The sequence below is a fragment of the Photinus pyralis genome, unplaced genomic scaffold, assembly GCF_008802855.1.
Source record: "Photinus pyralis isolate 1611_PpyrPB1 unplaced genomic scaffold, Ppyr1.3 Ppyr1.4_LG6, whole genome shotgun sequence".
Lineage (NCBI taxonomy): Eukaryota > Metazoa > Arthropoda > Insecta > Coleoptera > Lampyridae > Photinus > Photinus pyralis.
Window position 1 is genome coordinate 14,213,673 of NW_022170663.1, and position 16,639 is coordinate 14,230,311.

Here is a 16,639-nt window from a genome sequence, read left to right on the forward strand (position 1 = left end):
ACCATCATCGACGGTTCTCGGTCCTTGGCCCCCAACGAGGTCACTGTGTCAATTACCCAAACCCACTTGGTGTAGTGTTAATGTGAACCAGTCAACGTAAGCTATATTTATGAAAACGAAATTATGCTTCTACGGAACTTCCTTTTCCTGGACATGTACGTTCCTAGACTTGCATTCTAAGCCACCGACATCCTACTTTCTTTTTCTAGAGTATTTTTATGTATGCATTGTATGTTTAACCTACAATAGAACTCAAAATATTGAATTACATAAGTATATCGGACAATAAGGCATAGCTTTTATAATAAAAATTCCGATTCTCAATTAATGGAGCCTTTGTAAATTGATTTATTGATCGTAAAAAATAAACATCTTTAAAAAAATCGAAAATGTTATGTAGATGCTAAGCCAAGCTGGGCAATGAGTGGCAGTTTTGGAGTTCTGGTGAACGTCGAAGGATCCTTTCCAAAAATTCAAGGAGGAAAACGTACTCGTTGGTTTAGTGGCATTTGCTGTGCATCAAAAGCGATTTTGTAAAAAATACTCCTGTTTCTGATTAAAAAGCTAATTAGTCTTAGTATTTATTGATTATAATATAATCTCTAATTAACCGCATATTAACTATTAAATTGATAGAATCTAAAAAAATTCATAGGCGATTGTAACTCAACCCTTTAAAGAGCAAATCGATCTGAGACAATTTTTTTTTCGGGCCTCAAAAAAAGGCAGTGTATAACCTTCCTTTTTTACCAAAAATCGACTACACCAACATTTCTCGGGGTAACACTTTTTCTTATTAATTTTGGTGCGTAGAATCCAAAACAATTCGTACTTTTTCGATCAGACTTCTCAATCAAAAGTTATAGACTAGAAACCAATTTCGAAAGAAAATTCAAAGGGCTGTAACTTTTGAACTAGTCGCCCAATTTTGGAACTGTTTGAAATTATGGATTCTACAGACCACATTCTATAAGAAAATCTTTTTTCCCGGTCGATTTTTTTCCGGGTCGATCTGAGACAATTTTTTTTTCGGGCCTCAAAAAAAGGCAGTGTATAACCTTCCTTTTTTACCAAAAATCGACTGCACCAAAATTTCTCGGGAAAACACTTTTTCTTATTAATTTTGGTGCGTAGAAACCAAAACAATTCGTACTTTTTCGATCAGACTTCTCAATCAAAAGTTATAGACTAGAAACCAATTTCGAAAGAAAATTCAAATGGCTGTAACTTTTGAACTAGTAGCCCAATCTTGGAACTGTTTGAAATTATGGATTCTACAGGCCTCATTCTATAAGAAAATTTTTTTTCCGGGTCGATCTGAGACAATTTTTTCTTCGTCCCTCAAAAAAAGGCAGGTTATAACCTTCCTTTTTTACCAAAAATCGACTGCACCAAAATTTCTCGGGAAAACACTTTTTCTTATTAATTTTGGTGCGTAGAATCCAAATCAATTCGTACTTTTTCGATCAGACTTCTCAATCAAAAGTTATAGACTAGAAACCAATTTCGAAAAAAAATTCAAAGTGCTGTAACTTTTGAACTAGTAGCCCAATCTTGGAACTGTTTGAAATTATGGATTCTACAAGCCACATTCTATAAGAAAATTTTTTTTCCGGGTCGATCTGAGACAATTTTTTTTCGGGGCTCAAAAAAAGGCAGTGTATAACCTTCCTTTTTACCAAAAATCGACTACACCAAAATTTCTCGGGAAAACACTTTTTCTTATTAATTTTGGTGCGTAGAATCCAAAACAATTCGTACTTTTTCGATCAGACTTCTCAATCAAAAGTTATAGACTAGAAACCAATTTCGAAAGAAAATTCAAAGGGCTGTAACTTTTGAACTAGTAGCCCAATCTTGGAACTGTTTGAAATTATGGATTCTACAGGCCACATTCTATAAGACAAATTTTTTTCCGAGTCGATCTGAGACATTTTCCTTGAGGGTCTCAAAAAAAGGCAGTGTACAACCTTCCTTTTTTACCAAAAATCGACTGCACCAAAATTTCTCGGAAAAACATTTTTTCTTATTAATTTTGGTGCGTAGAATCCAAACCCATTTCGTACTTTTTTGATCAGACTTCTCAATCAAAAGTCATAGACTAGAAACCAATTTCGAAAGAAAATTCGAATGGCTGTAACTTGCTAAAATTGCTAAAAAAGGTGCACTTGCTGTTCCATAAGTAATTGTATTTAGTTTATAAGTTTTAATATTATCTTTTGGATCTTCTCTCCAGAAAACTAATTGAAATTGCCTATCTTTATCATTTTTTCTATATCTGCACTTATAACGAATAAATTCTGGCGAAAACGAATCAAAATTGAAAATAGATCTGATTGAATAGTTGGTCCAACCATTTGTATTTAGTGACTTACCAGTTGAAGTTTGTGCAGATGCGTTAAAAACGACACGCAATTTTGTTGTTAAACTTGATTGACGAATTATTCCATGATGTGGCAAATAATAATTTGGAGTAAAAGGTTCCGACGTAAGTAGTGTCATATGACCTAATTGAATATATTCTTGCATAAATTCATTATACTTCTTTTTTAGATTAAGATTTCTATTGAACCTTCTTTCTAAACATTGAAACATTTTTAATGCATCATTTTTAGAGTTTCCTAAATGTTGTGTTGTACAATCCTTAAAGGGAATTCGTACAATAAATTGTCCTGAAGAATCACGTTTGTACCTACGTAGATTTAAAATGATCTTCGCACAATGTTTCTTCTTTTGACCATACACAAATATTGGGCACCGATTCCAACTCCCAAAATTTTGCAAGTTGTTCTTGTAATATAAAGTTATCTGAAACCTTCACTACATTACACGCAATAGTATGATAATTTTCTTTTGAATTTATTGATCCTGAAATAATCCATCCTAAAGAAGTATAGGTTTATTAAAACCTAAAGATATTTAACCTTCACGCAATAAATGCCAAAAGAGAGATGCACCGATTAATAAATCTACATCTTGCGGTTCGTAATAATTTGGATCCGCTAGCTTTGATTATAGGTATTTTTAAAGAATTGTTTATTAATCTATCAGGTAATCGTCCTGTAATCTTACGCGTAATTAAACAAGAAATTGTTGTAATGAACGAATTAATTCCCGATTTTATTATTAGTCCGCATTTATTTTGTATACTGCTCGCTGAATTATTAATTCCTACCATAGATATTCTTGTTGGAATTTTTGTTAGACATAATTTATTAAATAGTGCCATAAAAACATACCCTTTAGCGGTTTTCATATTACCTAATTTTTTTGGGGACGTTGGATTTTATGTAGTACATTTGGAGGGGTGCGTGAAGTTAGCACGGTAAGGAAGCGCTATCGTAATATTACGTACCAGTCGTTAGTGCTTCAATAGTGGTTTATTGTGCACGAAAAGGTAACCCGGCACGTCCACCCCTTTTTGAGGTACAAGGTACCAGTTTTCCGTGCCTTCATACCCTTTTGGAAGCACTACCGACATATTTACGTACTAGTCGTTAGTGCTTCGTTAGTGCTTGATTGTGAACGAAAAAGTGACCGCCATTATTGATAAGGCAGATGTGAGTTTTTTTTTCTGGCACTTTCCACAGCATTGGTCAGTGTCTCGGGCGATATTGCTGCCATTTCGGCTCGAATGTTTTGTTTGAGTTCATGTTCCGTTTAAAAGCGTATACTGTACTCTTCAACAATCCCCATATAAAAAAGTAAGATCCGGGGATCTAGTCGACATCACACGTCCGGGAAAGTTCTGTCGCAAAAAATCCATCGTATGGCATGTTGCGCCGTCTTGTAGAAACCAAAAATTCCTCAGATCCTTTTGACGCTTTGCGGTAACACAAAGTGTTCCAGCATCCGCCGATATCGGTTTCCATTTACCTACTGTCCCACCAGCTTTTTTCTTTTGATCAATTCGTGGAAAATGCCTAAAGTTACTCGCCTTAAGGCAAAACCTTTTGTTCATTTTCCATTTTGTGATTGATTTCGTTTAAAAATGTCACTATTAACCTTCCGCATGCCCATGAAAATATACGCCCTCGCCGTTTCAATACAAATTACATAATTTTTATAGGAGAATTTGACATTATTTATTAATGGTACGTTCTCTGGGGAGATAAAACTTCTGCAGTGCGTCAAATATTTTAGTTTTTTTGATTGGTTGGTTGGAACTAATGCAGATTCTATCTTTTAGCCCTAGGAAATTCAAACTTCCTTAGCTTGAATATTTTACGGCTACTGAGACTATCAGATTTCACCGTGTCAATACCTCAAAGCAGTATGTCTTCGTAAATCGCAATCATCCTAGGATTTGAAATATTCAGAACTTCGGGACTAAGGGGATTGGAATACTTTAAGGGTTTATAGGTTTTAACGCTCCCAGTTCTCCAGGACTTCCACAGCACAAGATTCCAAAGAGCTTTCAAACCCTAAAGTTCTTTTCCTCCCTTTGCCTCTAAATTTAATCTGGCATTCTACTAGTGACTTATACTTTAGTTGTTAGTGTCACGTTGATGTCGAATTTAGTACGAAACTTTTTTGCTGTTTTACTTTAAAGCAGTTCGTCGATACATCTTTTGGAGACACTTCTACAGAAAAACAGTAACAGACAGGTACGATGGTTTTCGTACGCAAAAGAAATATACCAATTTGGTAATTATACAGATCTTATGCAAATCAAGTCTAATTGTTACACTCTAATTTATAGTACGCACATTTCCGGTTGACTTTGAAATATGCAAATAATCTACGCCCAACCATAAATGGTAACTATTTTATATAGGCACTTGTTTAATTAAATGAAAAGTACGCATAGTCTTTTTTTGTAATCAAACCAAACTTCCTAGTCACTGATCTCCGACTATTAGACAAAGAACAAAAGTTCATATCAGGTTAAACTACTTTCAACTTTAACTACCTTGTTGATATTTATGATCTTGTTAATTTTGTTAATTTTGCAAAAGTTTAGATAGAAGGTCAGATTAGATTAACACGTGGCCCTAAGGTTCCTACCGATTTTCGTATAAATTGCGTGCGTTACCACCTTTTGGTATCAGTCTTCTTTCGTGGACAATTCTAGCAAAATGTTCAAGCTCGCAGTTTTCGCCGCCCTTCTCGCTTTCGTCGCCGCCAAGCCGAGCCTGGTTCATGAAGCTCACGTTTCTCACGTACCGGCTGCCGTGAGCCACAGCCACAGGACCGACATCATCAGCAATCCGATCGTTGCCCATACCGAAGTTGTTGCTCCAGTTGCCGTTGCACACGCTGCTCCAGTTGCTCACCACGTCGCTCACGTTGCACACGCTGCCCCGGTCGCCGTTGCACACGCCGCTCCAATCGCCCACCACGTCGCTCACGTTGCCCACGCCGCCCCGGTTGCCGTTGCACACGCTGCTCCAGTCGCCCACCACGTCGCGCACGTCGCACACGCCGCTCCAGTCGCCCACCACGTCGCTCACGTCGCACACGCTGCTCCAGTCGCCCACCACGTTGCCCATGTCGCACACGCTGCTCCACTCGCCCATGTTGCTCACGTTGCGCACCACGTTCCTGCAGTCCATCATGCTTCTCCATACGTAGCGCACGGACATTTAGGATACGCCAGTCATTGGGGTCATCATGGTTACCTCTTGTAAGAATATACAGGCTGATCTTTTGTTCTAAATATATTGATCAATTCTTCATTTTGTGCATAATATACAACCATACCAACCCAGGCCTAATCAATATTTTCCTGAATTAAAAAAAAATCCCCCAGAAATACTTTTGAGTAACTTTCATCCTTTGGATGGCCTACTATATCCAGTTACGTGCTTTGTTGCTGTTGTTCTAACAGGATCAGTACATGAAAAAAATGGCTGTGACTAGGACAGATATCACCCGCTACGGACAAAAAAAACGTAATTGAAAAAGCCATTATTTAGGAAATTCGGATTTTTAATGATTTGCGCAATCGTGATTTTGAATCAATGTATGTCAGTTCCTAGTAAAATGTCCATAGAACGTATGTATAGCAGGGTATTCCTAAGTTTGCGCGTACGTCATCGATGTTATGACGTCATCCCTAAGTATGTTTACATAGCATGATGCAATCAATGGAAGAGAATACCATGTAGGCAGCCACACAGACAGTGCTGCATTACTACAATTACTAAAAAAATTGGTCGGGAGTTATTTGTACCAGCTCACGATCTTTTACTAACAAGGTGGACGTAAGGAAAAAATAAAAACAAATCACTGTAATTATTTTTTTCCGTAATAACAACACCTGCATTACTTAGCGGCAGAAATAGAGAAGCGAGTTACCCCATACTATCGAGCAGAGCCACTGCTACTCTCATGTCAAAACGACGGATGTTTCGCGGCACTTCCGAATCTGGGTAGCAATCAGTGTTAGAACTGGCGGTTTTTTTTATACACAAATGGGAAAGGAAATTGAATAAAAACTCATAATTTTGTGCGACGATGTCAGGGAAACCTTCTCCGGGACAAAAACCCTAGTTCATTTGTTTTTTAGGCAAATAATAAAAATGTTCCAGTAATCAAACTTTACTAACGCTCGGGTGTTAAAAAAGCAATAGAATCCAGGTTATTTATATGGTGTAAATCATACGTAACTAAATCATCGCTTCAAGATATTAACATATTATGCCCTTTGATGAACGTGAATCTAGCATTTAATCAAGTAACCAATACCTAACCAGCAACAATGGCCCGCCATAGAGTTTAAAAAAAACTGACGAAAAAAGTATTAATTTCCCTGTAAATATGCAAAACTTCCACGAATAAAATGAATTACATACATCCGCATAGGTACTACTTTTTTTATTTATTTATGACGAATAAAATTACGATAAAGGTTACTACATAATATTCGCAGGCAGTAATTGAATTGCTGTCAGTTATTAACCCACATTCCGTATAGAAACGATTCCAAATCAGATTGCAACAATTTTTTTGTTTACACTTATAATTGCACGCAAAAAAATGTGTGAAATTAATTTGCTTATAATGGATATTGTACGTTTAAGGTTCAGATATGTTCGTATGATACCTAGCTATAAACCGGTTGCATAATAATGAGATTAGAAAACAGTAACCCGACGACCTTGCATTATTTAATATAACAATTACGTCTTGGTGTATGATGAAATTCTTTTATAGCTTGGCCCATTTGTTATAGCGAATGAGTGATGGTAGGAAAGAACTTGGGCACAGCAGCTTCCTGAATGAAATTTCAAGTTCGTGCTCTGGCGCCATGCGGAAAAAAGGTTTCGTGCAGCTTTCTTAGGTCCAAGATAGATCTTTTCAATAGTTAGAATTTTCAACACTTTATTCCAGGCACCATTTTGTTTTCCCGCGGGCTTTTGAGATGGCCAAAATACGCAGCTGGAATATCCTATTTGATAGGTGATGGGGTGGTGCTCCGTTTTGCCGAAACCACATCATATTCCATCAATCAAGGTTGAGTTTCTTTATCAAAGTAGGCACGGTATTAGCGACAATTTCGACGACACCTTTGGGTGTAACATTAATTGGGTCAGGGATCACATTTGTATCTAACATTGTTATAATGTGTTTACAAAAATACGTTCTTCTGTCTTCCATGAGCTTACATTTTTTTTATGAAATTAGCGAGTCACTTGACAGGAAACAATCTACATCCTATTTCGTATCGCTTTTTTTGATGACGGAATGATCTTACCCGTGTAGGGCCGGGAAAGAATAGCCCTACTGCAGAGACACTGCATGTCGTAAGAGGCGACTAATCAACCGCGGTCTGGCAGATACTTGAGAAGTGGAGTTATTAGGTTTTTTTGGCTTGTGCGAGGGTTTCCATTGGAGCATTGCACAATGCGCACGGAGAGTACCTAGTTTGAAATAATTATTGAACTTCCTCTCATATTTTGAACTGCAGATAATAAATATGAAAATTTGAAACATCTTTTGTAATAAATTGAAAAGTAGTAATTTGGGCATTGGCAGATGGTTTCGTTATAAGACAAAAGGTAAAGATATTGTTGGTCTTGTGGTTCTCTTATGTAACGGGGCCTCTTCAGTTGGGTTTGAGTTTTTTAATTTCAAGTGGTACAGGAGACATTCTCAGGTTGTAAGAAAAAATAGCAACGTTTAACGAATGATTTCCTATACAAATACTGGTCATTCTAGGCAGAAGGCTTAAGCTTGAATTTAATACTTGTACCCAAAAGGCGCACGTGTTAAATATATAGTTATGTAGTTTTACTAGTAAAGGAACTGCAAGGAACACAATAAATTTCATCTAAAGCGTCCACGTTCAACTTGTCGGTTTCATTGGTGTTCCCGTCTGTAGATAATGCCGTAAATTCCTGCATTTCCTGACCGAATCATGAAATTTCACTGAAATGTACATTGCACGTATAAGGAAAACGTACTATTATTGTGTTGTGGTTAAATTTGAGAGAGGAAAAAGGAAAATCTACAGTAATCAAAGTACCCGAAAGAAGTTTTTTTTAGAGATATTTGAGCTATCCGACGGTAAATGGTGAATAATTATTGTTTTTAAAGAAGTTCCACTTTTCGTGTCAATATTCAAAATTTTAAAACTAACTAAGGGTTTAACCTCATGAAATCGAAGGGCCTATATCACTCAGGTTCACATTGGTTTGGTGTCAAATGAAGCGCGCTTAATTGACATGAATTTTAAGCTGTTTTCCAGATTTTTGAGATGACAAAGAAGATTATCATCCGAGTTCGCCGTGCTGTTTGGGAACCCCAGCCAGAAATTTGCATAATTTTATAAAAGGGAAGAACGTGATTTCGAGGGGAGGAATTCTTGCTTCCGTTATGGTTTTGGGAAAATGTTGCTTCGCCGTGTGTTCTGTTTTAGATTATTCGCCAGCGCCTGACAATCGTTTCCCGTAAGGTCATAGAGTTGACCGTTTTCTCCAACTGATTTACCTGTGACTTCCGAATTTCCGCGACCGGAACCAATCGTCCTTGACCAGAAGCGAGGTGTGAGAATTCCTCGGTTGCGGCACCGACTCCGCCTGCAACCGAAGGTTTAAACCAAATGACATACGATTAAATTTAAGACAATAATAATTTATTTTGAAAGATTAGTTTTATTTTCGTTCCCACCCTGGTTCCCACCAATTCGCCTGATTAATTTTCAACCCACCGATTTGCGTGGACTACCGAAAGTTCGTCGCAACTATAATATTCGATGTACCACAAAAATTACAGCACTCGCAATAGACAAATCGTTATATATTTTTTATTTTATTTTTTTTTTATTATTTTATTATCCCTCTCTTGTTTTGGGCCCTCAACAGGCATGCGCCCAATTACAGAGTGACCCGCATAATGCTATTTAGAGGTGCCTCTGCAGAAGGTCTTAAGATGGTCTATACTACTCCGGTATTTACCTTACGAATTAGGAAAACTGCAGGAAAACCTAATTCGGAGTAGCCGGTAGAATGCTCGGAACTGGTCTAAGGTAATTTCCATCTCCGCCACAGATGAAAAATTCGTCTCAACCCAGGTTCGAACACCCGACCTCCGGATTTATAACCCAATGCTCTTACCACTGACCCATAAATGTAGGCTTCTATAAAAATGTATAATTATTGAAACTGGATGGGATATACTTCTATATGCATGCTATTTCTTCTCGACTCGCCACTTATATCGTTTTCCTTTCCGCCAGACCGCCACTAATTTAGCCATCTTCCTCCGTCTTACAATGTGAAGATGGGAACATTTCTGACATGCTAACAAAACAAAAAATAATGCTTCCCAGACTCACTGAAACCTCCCACCCCCCCCCCTTCTCCCACAGCTCACCAACACTGGAGAGTGCTCCACTTGGAACCGGTCCTTAGTAACCAGTGATAAAAGTGATAATTTGTAAGATCCATAAGAACCTCACTTACCATGCATTAGAAACTGTCCCCGTCATTACCGCCCGGTCAAAATGGCCCTGACAAAACAATTCGCACACAGAATAGCCCCGGAAAACTAACCTCGTTATAATGGCCTCGCCAAAATATATATATTCTCGCACGGTTAGGGCGTTGTGCGCCGGTGCACCATCCTGTTGAAACCAACAGTTTCCAACTTTTTCTATCGTTGTTATTCGTAATAAAAATGCTACTCAATACATTATGTCCTTTTCCTTACGGGCCATATAAAAAAATAAAGTTGATAATTTCTCCGAGGATCATTACTTTTTTCAATGACCGTACGTGGGTTATATTGACGAAGTTATTGTGGCAGGGGTCGCTTTGTATGCGGGCCATTTTGAGGGGAGCTATTTTGCGAGGTTATTATGACGGGGCATTTTGACGGGACACGCTGTATAACCATTTTGCTCATGTGATTAAGTAATAAATGTCAGTTATACACAGGGGCGGACTGGCACGGGGGGGTGGGTGGCGATTGCCACCTGGCTCGTTGGAAATTTATAAGTATGTGCTGTATTTAGTTTCTTGCACTATTAATAAATTATTAACATGTTTCTCTAATTGGGGTTGATGTTAGGTTGTTAAAAAATTCTGTTTTACAATGAATTTATCATTTTTTGTCGTAGCATGAAAGTGCTGAAATACAATGATAGGCGACGCACCGCGTGTGGATTGTATATTTTGTTACTTTTAATTATCAGCTGCAATTTAAAAAAAAAACTTCATGACTACACTAATACTTTAATGGCCCGTAACCTGTGCAATTCCACCTGGCCCGCCCCTTTCGAAAGAAAATTCAAAGGGCTGTAACTTTTGAACTAGTAGCCCAATCTTGGAACTGTTTGAAATTATGGATTTTACAGGCCACATTCTATAAGAAAATTTTTTTTCCGGGTCGATCTGAGACAATTTTTTTTTCGGGCCTCAAAAAAAGGCAGTGTATAACCTTCCTTTTATACCAAAAATCGACTACACCAAAATTTCTCGGGAAAACACTTTTTCTTATTAATTTGGGTGCGTAGAATCCAAACAATTCGTACTTTTTCGATCAGACTTCTCAATCAAAAGTTATAGACTAGAAACCAATTTCGAAAAAAAATTCAAAGGGCTGTAACTTTTGAACTAATAGCCCAATCTTGGAACTGTTTGAAATTATGGATTCTACAGGCCACATTCTATAAGAAAATTTTTTTCCGGGTCGATCTGAGACAATTTTTTTTTTCGGGGCTCAAAAAAAGGCAGTGTATAACCTTCTTTTTTTACCAAAAATCGACTGCACCAAAATTTCTCGGGAAAACACTTTTTCTTATTAATTTTGGTGCGTAGAATCCCAAACAATTCGTACTTTTTCGATCAGACTTCTCAATCAAAAGTTATAGACTAGAAACCAATTTCGAAAAAAAATTCAAAGGGCTGTAACTTTTGAACTAGTGGCCCAATCTTGGAACTGTTTGAAATTATGGATTCTACAGGCCACATTCTATAAGAAAATTTTTTTTTCCGGGTCGATCTGAGACAATTTTTTTTTCGGGGCTCAAAAAAAGGCAGTGTATGTTTTGGAGTTGGATTACTAATTAAAACACTACCGTGTATTTTCTCTTATCGATCTAATTTATTTACGATATTGACATAACGAACGTTAAACATAACAATTGAATATCTCATTAATTTTCCCTATTACTTTGATCTGATCAATGACAAATAACATAAATTTGTTGGGACACAACATTCAGTCCCCTATTGAAAACATCCAGGTTTTCAACATTCGTGGAGTAATATCTACATAACTGATTTGAAATACAGAAAACATTGATGAAATTAACTACTACAAATAATGCACAAATATACAACATGGTGATAAGTACAAATTCAAATGAGTAATACTACTAGAGTAACAAACGAGTAACATTAAAACTAATTAATATAAAATGTAAAAATAACAAAGTTGAACTGGACAGACATTTTAGTGATTGTCTATTGGTAATACACATATCTTAGTAATAGGACGTTTCATTACACCACCTTTCGTTTTGATAATAACTACGCGCACTTTTTCATCACTACCACGGTGAATATCTAAGACGCGTCCATATGACCATTGGAGTGGAGGCAGGTTTTCTTCTTTTATGAGCACCATGTCTCCTATTACAATATCTGCTTTGGAGCATTTCCATTTCGTTCGCTGTTGTAAGTGATGTAAATATTCTCGTTGCCAGCGCCTCCAGTAATGTTGCTTGATTTGGTCAACCAATTGCCACCGGGAGAGTGTGTTAATTTTTAATGTCGTAACGTCAGATTCGATGGGAGCAACTAGTATGTCTCCAATTAGGAAGTGACTGGGGGATAAGGCGGTGAGGTCGTGAGGATCGTTACTTATGGGAGTTATAGGTCGGGAATTTATACACGCTTCAATACCCGTTAACACAGTGTACATCTCCTCAAAAGTAAGATTGGCGTTGCCTACAACGCGTTTTAAATTGTGTTTGATTAATTTAATACTAGCTTCCCAAAGTCCTCCATGATGAGGTGCTCTGGGCGGTATAAAATGCCAATTAATATTTTGGGCCGTTACATTCAATTTATTTTTTAATGATTCTGAGCGCATAAGTTTTTGAAACTCACGATCAGCTCCAACAAAGTTCGTGCCATTATCCGAGTAAAAATCAGTTACATGACCTCTGCGAGAGATTAATCGTTTAAATGCTCCCAGAAACGAGTCAGTAGTCATATCTCCAACTAATTCTAGATGCACCGCTTTGGTGGCTAAGCAAATGAATAGCGAAATATAGCCTTTAATTAACCTTTTTCCGCGACCTCTGCCTTCTTTTAACGATAAGGGACCAGCATAGTCCACTCCACAATGAATAAATGGTCTAGCAGCAGAAACGCGGTCAAATGGTAAATTACCCATAATTTGTTCGGATGCGATGGGATTTACTTTATAGCATTTTATGCATTGTCTCAAAACTTTTTTGATTTGATCTCTACCTGCAATAGGCCAATATCTCCGTCTAAGGGAATTTAAAGTAGTTAATTGTCCTGAATGTAATAATCGAGTATGTTCATCGCGAATCAAAGCCGCTGTTAATTTATGTTTTGGCAAAATAACTTGATGCTTGGTGTCGAATGATAACCTCGAATGACGCAATCGTCCCCCCACTCTTAACAAACCATTTTCGTCTAGGAAGGGATTAAGTGATAAAATTGTACTTTTTGTTGAAATGCTCTTATTATTTTTTAAATTTTGTATCTCAACATGGAAGGCATGATTTTGTAATATACGAATTATGCATATTTCCGCATTTCGTTTTTCTGTAAATGTTAAATTTCTTACTAATTTCGAAGATTTATTATTTGCGTTGTGAGCAAATCTCTTACAATATGCAATAATGTGACATAAACGTCTAAATGATGAAATTTTGTCGAAGACTGGTAACATTAACGTCGTGTTGCTTAAAAAACATTTTGTTTGCGTTGACTTTAAATCAGGTATTTCTGATATTTCATTAGTATTAGGTTGTACTGGAGTTTCATACTTTAACGTCATTAGGAATTGTGGCCCATGCCACCACATATCAAGATTCGCCAATTCGCTTGGAAGAGTGCCACGTGAAAGTATGTCTGCCGGGTTTTCGTTAGTCGAAACGTGATTCCACATATTAGCATCAGTATTTGTTTGAATAATCGATACGCGGTTTGCAACAAAGGTTTTTAGTTTCGAGGGTTCAATTTTTAACCATGCCAACACAATAGTTGAATCAGAGTAAAGTGATATTTTATTGGGTTTTATATTTACAACTGGGATAATTTTATTCATTAAACGTGTTAGAAGTAGCGCTGCGCATAGTTCAAGCCTAGGGATGCTTATCGTTTTTATAGGCGCAACTTTCGATTTTGAGCATAATAAATGGCTACTTATTAGAGAATTGTTGGAGACGGTTTTAATATAAATGCAGGCGCCGTATGCCCTTTGAGAAGCATCGCAAAACCCATGAATCTCAAATGTTGAGAACCTAGGTGATCCCACTACTCGTCTCGGTATTGAATACGTGGAGATCGTTGGCAAATCTTTGCAAAATTGTTGCCAAATAGTAAAAACGTTCAAGGGTACTGACTCATCCCACCCGATTTGCAATTGCCATAAAGTTTGTAATAATATTTTAATGGTAACAATTATTGGACCCACTAATCCCAAAGGATCATACATTTTGGAAATATTAGATAATATTGCTCTCTTTGTTACTTTATTATTCGTTACTTGATAATTATTTGAATATTTTAAAATATCTTTCTCGGTATTCCATAAGAGCCCTAAAATTTTGCTTTCACATTGTCTATCGAAATTTACGTCATTACATTCGTTCGTTTGGAATTCGGGGATCAACCGTTTATCGTTGGAAGCCCATTTTGCTAAATGAAAGCATCCATTTCTTAATATGCGATCAATTTCGTTTCGTAATTGTAACATTTCTTCGATGGTATCAGCGCCTGTAAGCAAGTCATCAACGTAAAAATCTTCCAGAATTGCTCTTTGAGCGCACGGCATCTCAGTAGCTTCTAAACCTAATTGTTTAAGGCAACGTATCGCGAGGTATGGTGCCGAGGTTGTACCGTACGTGACGGTGTTTAATTGATAGGTTTGCAAAGAATTGTTGCAATCTTCCCGCCATAATATTTGCTGATATTTGCGATCATCGGGGTGTATTTCAATTTGGCGATACATTTTACAAATATCTGCGGATACTACATACTGGTAGGTTCGAAAACGTACTAAAATCAAGAATAATTCTTGTTGAAGAGATGGACCGACGTGCAGTAGGGTGTTCAAGCTTAAACCCGTGTTTGTTTTCGCGCTTGCATCGAACACTACTCGTAACTTAGTTGTTACTTTGTTCTCGTTAACTACTGCATGGTGTGGTAAATAGAACGCAATGTCATTTTTGCACGAATCAATGTTTGATACTAAACTCATATGCCCTAATTTAATGTACTCATTTATAAATTCAGTATATCTAGTTTTTAAGTCATTATGTTTATGAAAACGTTTTTCCAGAGAATAAAATCGCTTTTCTGCGTGAAAATTCGAGGAACCTAATTTTTTAGGATCACTTTTAAAAGGTAATCTGACTACGAATCTACCATCCTTATTACGTGTGTATGTATTTAAGAAATGACTTTCGCACTCTAATTCATCGGCTGAATATCGGCGTAGGTTATCATTGATTTCCTCTATCTCCCAAAAACGTTTGATATTATCATTGATCACGTTGAGGTTTAATTGATTTACACTACGATCTGTAATATTATTTGATAAATTGGAAAATGTGGCATTTCCTCCGAATACCCACCCTAAATGAGTTTTTTGCAAGATCGGCTGATTTTGAAGTTTTATTTGTCCCACGCATAAAAGTGTCCAAAAAATCTCTGCTCCGAGTAGTACGTCTATGGGCAACGATTTGTGGAAGTTATTGTCAGCTAATTTGATTCCCGATGGAATATGAAATGAATTTTTATCGAAATCGAAGCTCGGTAAACAGTCTGTAATTTTTGGTATAGCTAAGCAATCCATATTAGCCTTGAATGAGTTATACATCGATTTGATAGTAACATTTACTATTTTATTGGCAGAAGACACGTGCTGATTAATACCTACAATTTTCCAATCGATGTCGTTAGCGGGAAGTTTTAATTTGTTTGCGAGATTGAGTGTAATGAAATTAGACTGGCTTCCTGCATCTAATAATGCCCTACATTTATGCACTCTGCCGCTAACATCAAAAATTTCCAAACACGCGGTAGATAAAAAGGTATAAGCCTTTGACGTTAGTGTTTTACTGACATGATTACAACTACTTTCATTAGATGTCGATGGATTATTATTTAATGTAGATGATTCAAATTTTTGATTTCTAACGTGAAAACGTGTATCGTGCTTTCGATGACAATGTTTGCACCCCATTGATCTACAATTAATCGTACTGTGACCTTCGCGCAAGCAATTTGTGCAAAGTTTTAACCGCCTGGCTTCCTGAAGAGCATTTTCCGGGGTTAGTTCGTTAAATTTGTCACATGCAAATATAGAATGCGATTGATTACAATAATGACATTTCTTCGGGTTCGATTCTTGCGGGGATAGCACTGCATTATTTACAGAACGTTGCATAGGCGTATATTTTGGTTTTGGAATAAATTGATTCGAAGTCATTTTACTTCCTTTATCAAATTGTAGCGATTCCAATATGTCACATTTATGTTTTAAAAATTCAAGTAGTGTATTTTCTCTTATCGATCTAATTTATTTACGATATTGACATAACGAACGTTAAACATAACAATTGAATATCTCATTAATTTTCCCTATTACTTTGATTTGATCAATGACAAATAACATAAATTTGTTGGGACACAACATTGTATAACCTTCCTTTTTTACCAAAAATCGACTACACCAAAATTTCTCGGGAAACACTTTTTCTTATTAATTTGGGTGCGTAGAATCCAAATCAATTCGTACTTTTTCGATCAGACTTCTCAATCAAAAGTTATAGACTAGAAACCAATTTCGAAAAAAAATTCAATGGGCTGTAACTTTTGAACTAGTAGCCCAATCTTGGAACTGTTTGAAATTATGGATTCTACAGGCCACATTCTATAAGAAAATTTTTTTTCCGGGTCGATCTGAGAATGTTTTTTTCGGGGCT

General features: G+C 36.8%; 1 protein-coding gene across 1 annotated transcript; it reads left to right on the forward strand.

The window, feature by feature from the left end:
* Positions 1 to 5,056: 5,056 nt before the first annotated feature.
* LOC116174055 (histidine-rich protein PFHRP-II-like) lies at positions 5,057 to 5,706 on the forward strand. Its single transcript, XM_031491832.1, has one exon. It carries the CDS (start codon positions 5,079 to 5,081, stop codon positions 5,628 to 5,630), a length of 552 nt encoding a protein of 183 aa, XP_031347692.1. The 5' UTR covers positions 5,057 to 5,078; the 3' UTR covers positions 5,631 to 5,706.
* The last annotated feature ends 10,933 nt before the right edge of the window (positions 5,707 to 16,639 follow it).